Source organism: Manacus candei, unplaced genomic scaffold (genome assembly GCF_025592945.1).
Source record: "Manacus candei isolate 608988 ecotype Guabito, Panama unplaced genomic scaffold, ASM2559294v1 h1tg000049l, whole genome shotgun sequence".
Classification (NCBI taxonomy): domain Eukaryota; kingdom Metazoa; phylum Chordata; class Aves; order Passeriformes; family Pipridae; genus Manacus; species Manacus candei.
The window spans coordinates 20,148,744-20,154,571 of NW_026138097.1; the positions used below are offsets into that span (position 1 = coordinate 20,148,744).

General features: G+C 43.6%; 1 protein-coding gene across 1 annotated transcript; it reads right to left on the reverse strand.

Annotated features, from left to right (window-relative positions):
• Positions 1-772: 772 nt before the first annotated feature.
• Positions 773-3,964, reverse strand: LOC127476458 (uncharacterized). Its single transcript, XM_051799403.1, has 3 exons — positions 2,070-3,964; positions 1,093-1,783; positions 773-872 (listed from the first exon to the last, which is right to left on the reverse strand). The coding sequence occupies exons 1-2, from the start codon at positions 3,924-3,926 to the stop codon at positions 1,739-1,741; spliced, it is 1,902 nt and encodes a 633-aa protein (XP_051655363.1). The 5' UTR covers positions 3,927-3,964; the 3' UTR covers positions 773-872; positions 1,093-1,738.
• Positions 3,965-5,828: the final 1,864 nt, after the last annotated feature.

Sequence of the window (5,828 nt, forward strand, 5' to 3'; positions counted from 1 at the left end):
CTTCAATTGACCTTTTAATGTCTGATTCATTCTTTCTACTTGTCCACTAGACTGCGGTCTCCATGGTGTATGGAGATTCCATGTTATCTCTAATACAGCCGACACATCTTGGACTATCCCTGCTGTAAAGTGCGGTCCTCGATCAGAGGACAACCCTAGGGGAACTCCAAATCTTGGGATGATTTCCTTCAGAAGGGTTTTCACTACTTCTTTTGCCTGATTGGTCCTGCATGGAAAAGCTTCTGGTCACCCTGAGAAGGTACAAACATACACTAGCAGATATTTAAAAGTTTGGGCCTTAGGCAACTCAGAAAAATCTACTTGCCTGGTAACTGTCCTACTTGTAGTTTTCCCATTTGTACTTGCTTCCTGACTACTGGATTATTCTTTATACACATAGGACACATTGCATTCACCCTTTTAGCTAGTGTTAACATCTGGTTTGAGAAAATTTCGTTTTTCAAGAATTTCACTAGTGCTTCTGCACCCCAGTGGCACTTGTTGTGTTCCATTTCAAGCACTGCTTTCATTATTCTGACTGGTAAAATTACCTGTCTCGTAGGAGTGATATACCACCCCCTGATATTTTTCTTCGCTTCCATCATCACAGCTAATTTCTCATCTTCAGGTGAATAATGCGGTTTCTCTTCCATGAATGCTATTGCTGGATTATTCCGGGTTGGTAAAAGAACCATTTGAGTCCATACCTCTCTCGCAGCCCTCCTGGCTGCTTGGTCAGCGTATCGATTTCCCTGAAACTCTCGTCCTGGATCAGCCTGGTGTCCTCTGACATGCATTATTGCCACTGCTGAGGGCTTATGTATTGCCTCTAGCAATTGTAAAATTTCTTCCCGATGTTTAATCGTTGTCCCCTGAGAAGTAAGAAGTCCTCTCTCCTTCCAGAGTGCTCCGTGAACATGAACTACCCCAAAAGCATATTTGGAGTCAGTCCATATGTTAACTCTCCTTCCTTGGCTTAATATTAAAGCTCTCACCAATGCCCATATTTCGGCTTTTTGTGCAGACGTACCCGGGGGTAGTGCAGTTGCTTCTATCACTTGTTGTAAAGTGACTACTGCATACCCAGCGTACCTGGTGCCGTTTTCCACAAAACTAGATCCGTCGGTGTACAGCTCCCAGTCAGGATCTGTCAGTGGTTCGTCCTTCAAGTCTCTTCTGCTCGCGTAGACTTGTTCAATGGTCTCTACACAGTCATGCTCCAGGGTGCCTTCTTCCTGTGTAGACCTAAGGAATTCTGCTGGGTTGAGATGGTTAGTAATTTTCAGTTCAACATCATCTTGTTCTCTCAACAAAGCCTGGTATTGCAACATGCGGCTGGAGGAGAGCCAATGCCCCCCTTTTTGCTCTAGAACTGCTATGACCATGTGGGGCACGTACACTATCATGTGTTTTCCCAGAGTCAATTTGCGCGCTTCCTGTATTAAAATGACCGTCGCTGCCACAGCTCTGAGACACCCCGGCCATCCCCCACTTACTGCGTCTAGCCGTTTGGAGAAGTACCCAACCGGTCTCTTCCAGGATCCTAATCGCTGAGTGAGTACTCCTAAGGCCATTCGCTGTCTCTCACAAACATAGAGCTGAAATTCCTTGGTTGGGTCCGGTAGTCCCAGGGCAGGTGCTTCCTGGAGGGCTTTCTTCAGTTCCTGGAATGCTTTTTCTTGCTCTGTCCCCCAGGTTAGTTTGGACTCCTTTGCTGCTTCATACAGTGGTCGAGCAGTCAGTCCGAAGTTAGGAATCCACAGCCTGCACCATCCGACCATTCCTAGAAAAGATCTCAGTTCTTGATTATTTCTAGGCACAGGTATAGCACATATTGCTTGAATTCTCTTTGTTCCCAGGCGCCGGACTCCTTGGGAAATTTCACATCCCAGATAGATAACTTTCCGTTTTACTAATTGTGCTTTTTCTTTTGAGACTCGGTAGCCTGCTTGGCCCAGCATGTTTAACAGTTCAATAGTTAACTGACGACAAAGTCCCTGTTCTGTAGCCCCCAAAAAGACGTCATCAACATACTGAAGCACTATATAAGAAAAAGGAGATTCTTTTACCTGCGTCATCTTCCACTCCTCAAGTTCCTTTGCCAACTGGTTACCAAATATTGTAGGAGAACACTTGAATCCTTGTGGTAATCTGGTCCAAGCGAGCTGTCTCTTTCGTCCTGTCTCCGGACTTTCCCATTCAAAGGCAAAGATTTTCCAACTTTCTCGTGTCAGTGGTATGCAGAAGAAAGCATCTTTCAAATCAACCACAGTAAACCACTGAAACTTCTCAGAAACAGATGTTAGCAAGGTATAAGGATTTGCTACAACCGGGTGAATATCTTTTGTAATAAGATTTACTGCTCTCAAATCTTGTACTAATCTATATTTACCGTTTGGCTTTTTAATTGGAAAAATAGGGGTATTAAATTCTGATTCACATTCTTGTAATATTCCTAGAGTTAGAAACTGTGAAATCATAGGGGCTATTCCCTTTCTTGCTTCTAAACTAATTGGGTATTGCCTAACTCTGACAGGTTGTGTTCCTTCCTTCAACTCTATTTTAACTGGGGTGGCTGCTTTAGATTTCCCAGGAACCCCAGTCTCCCACACCCAGGGTACAACAGCCTGTTCAATCTCTTGGGGTATTTCTTCCTTTTCCACTTCTTTCACAACAAAAATTTTTGCTAAATTTTCTTCTGGAATTTCTATCTTGACTCTCCCTTTTTCAAATATAATTTTAGCTTGCAAGGCTGAAAGCAAATCCCTTCCTAATAAACATTCAGGACTGTTGGGCATGTACAGAAATTGATGATCTAATTCTCTTCCCTTAAATTTGATATCTAGAGGTCGCAGAAATGTTCTTTCCTCTATCTGTCCTGAAACTCCCACTACTTGTACGGTTGAATCACTTAATGGCCCCATCAATTTATTCATTGCCGAAAAACTAGCTCCAGTATCTATTCTAAATTCCGTCGGCTCCCCCTCTACTTCCAAAACAACCTTTAAGTCTGAATCTAGCCGACTCTGTCTTCCACAACTCCCTAACATAAATGCTTGGGCGACACCCTGTGGCGTGCCCATACCAACAGGGTTTTGTGGATTCACAAAGCTTTGAGGATTCCAAGGATTCATTCCATTTCCAGCATTTAATGGGCATTCGTTTTTCCAATGTCCTTGTCCTTTACAAAGAGCACACTGATTTGGTCCTATTCTACCACGTCCTCCCCCATATTGATTTCCAAATCCCGACTGATTGTTAAATCCTCTACCCATTCCTCCCCTTCCCCTTCTGCCACGTCCTCTTCCCCTACTACCGACCCCATTGTTCTCTCCTGAAGCTTGTAAAAGCGCCAACAAGCTCGCTTGTTGTTTCTTAGTACTTTCCTTTTCCCGATTGTTATATGCTTTCCAAGCCACTTCTAACAATTTCTCTAAATCTCTTGTTTCTCTCCCTTCCAGTTTTTGAAATTTCTTTCTAATATATTCTTGTGATTGTCCCATAAAGATCAATGCTAATTGTAATTTTCCAGACTCGTCTTCAACATCTAAATCTGTATACTTCCGAGCTGTTTCCTTTAGCCTTTCTAAAAAGGCAGAAGGGGACTCAGTCTTATCTTGCATTACTGAATATAACTTAGACCAATTCAACGTTTTTGGAATGCCACATCGCACTCCCTCTACCAATAATTCCTGGTAAATTTTTAACTTTTTATAATCTGCGGGGTTATTAGCGTCCCAGTCGGGGTCCTCCCGCGGTACAAAATCGTTTACCGTCCCCCGCGCTGCCCGGGGCAGGGTACAAATCCTTTCCTTTGCTCTCTCCACCATCACCTTTAATACCATTTCTTTTTCTGTTGAATCTAAAATTGTATCTATTAATACCTGTAAATCATTCCAGTCCGGGTCTTGTGTTTTTATAACCATTTTTATAACACGAGCCACCCGCTCAGGATTTTCTCTATATGTCCTAGCTGACTGTTTCCAAATTAGTAAATCATTAGGCGAAAAAGGAACTTTTATCATGATTTTTCCCCTGCCTGCTCCAACCGCTTCTCGCAAGGGAGCCGTCAATCTAGGGGGTGAGAGCGAAACGTCTGTCTCCCTCCCCCCTCCCCGTCTTCTTTCCCTCTCCCTTCGCCCTCTCCGAGTCCGTTCTGCTAGAGGAGTTCTGTCACATTCCCGCCCCCCTGTTTCTTCCTCATCCGAGGATGATTCTAACGGGGGCATCGTGTGTGATTGTGCCCTTGCACGTGAAGGGAGACTATTTCTCGGGGGCGCACTTGGAGTTACTCCGGGGGAGACTAACAAAGACACATCCTCCTCTGGTTCTGAAAACCGTATTTTCCGCTCATGTTTATCATCCAATCCTTTCAATATCTTTATACTCCGCTCTTGACATTTCTTACATTTATCATCCTCCAGTTCCAGTTCTTTCAACACTAAGATACCACATTCCTTTTGCCATTCAGTGTTTTGTTCTAAATAATAAAACAAATCCAGATACGGTATTTCATCCCACTTCTCATTCTCTCGTAAATATCGCATCAAAGGGGTTATAATTTCCAAAGTCAGTGAACCATTTCTAGGCCACTGCATCCCTTCTGTTTCATATTGAGGCCATACATTATTACAATAATCAATCAACTGTTTCTTGCTTAACTCTTGTCCAAAATTTCCTTCCTTCCAATGTTTTAACAAGCAACCAAGCGGAGAATCGCTAGGGATATCTTTTTCTGTGCAGGATAGTGCTCTAAAGGTTTTAAATGACATCATGCTTGCTACTGGCTCACACACACACCACAATCTAAATTCATCAAATTCACAATAACACAACAACACAAAACAATACTTTTAACGACCAGCACAATAACACAACAATATAAACCAGTAACATAACCAAAACCAGAACAAAACCAAAACCAAAACCAAAACCAACTCGCCAATTCTCCCTCTGAGAGGCGAGTGCTGGTACAGCGCAGCTTTCGCTGCGTCTTACGACCAGCGCCTAGGCTTCCCAACCAAGGTACCTTTAGCCCAACCCAGCGGGACACTCACTATCCCGTCTTATAGGCAGGCTCCCAACCAACAAACCTAAAAGAATAAAGCACCTTCGGGCTTACCTAGAGGGTCGTCCGGCGGGCGCGGGTCGGGCACGGGTCGATGTCTCCCCAGAAATCACCTGGTTGCCGGCATGGAGTGGATCAGCTCGTGAGCCGCCCAGTTACCCCCGGAGTTCCATCTGGTGTCGCCAAAACTGTTGCCCGTAAACAAAGACACAAACCAACAAAGTGCCGGTTTATGGGTGCTTTATTCGGGGCCCCGGGAACCTGCGGGCTAACGCCCCAAGACAGGGTTCCAACGACCCTCGTTCTCAGTTCAGCTTTTATACACAAACAAGTTTACATGTATTCTCACGGCTAAAACAATTACAGTTTCTATAGCAAACCAGGTGCAGTAGTTTATAACAATTAACAATCATCTACTCTAATCATAAATCTGCTTAAGTTGTCTTACCCCCCTAGAAACTGTTTAACAGACCCTTACCACATCTAAGGTACAAATCGTTACGTACATGCTTGACTAAATCTTTTGATTATTGTTTCTACTTCTTCAGTACATTCTATTCCCACGAACAAGGCTGCTGTTTAACTCACTACTGTAAAGTGTTGCTTTCTAGGCCTACCCTCTTACTTAAGCCTTAGCCATTCTACTACTAAATTTAAACTGCTTTGCAACAGTACCTTCCTACAGAGGATTTCAGGGAAACAAGAAAGGTGAATGAAGTACAGTTTCAGAGGGTCACAACAATAATTTGAATGTAAGAGA

What these genes read in the sequence shown, in the direction of transcription:
- LOC127476458 (XM_051799403.1), bottom strand. Translation starts at nt 3,926, where the DNA reads ATGGTTATAAAAACACAAGACCCGGACTGGAATGATTTACAGGTATTA. An exon ending in AGGAGTGGAAGATGACGCAG is followed by an intron (nt 1,784 to 2,069) that starts GTAAAAGAATCT and finishes GATCTTTTCTAG; the next exon opens with GAATGGTCGGATGGTGCAGG.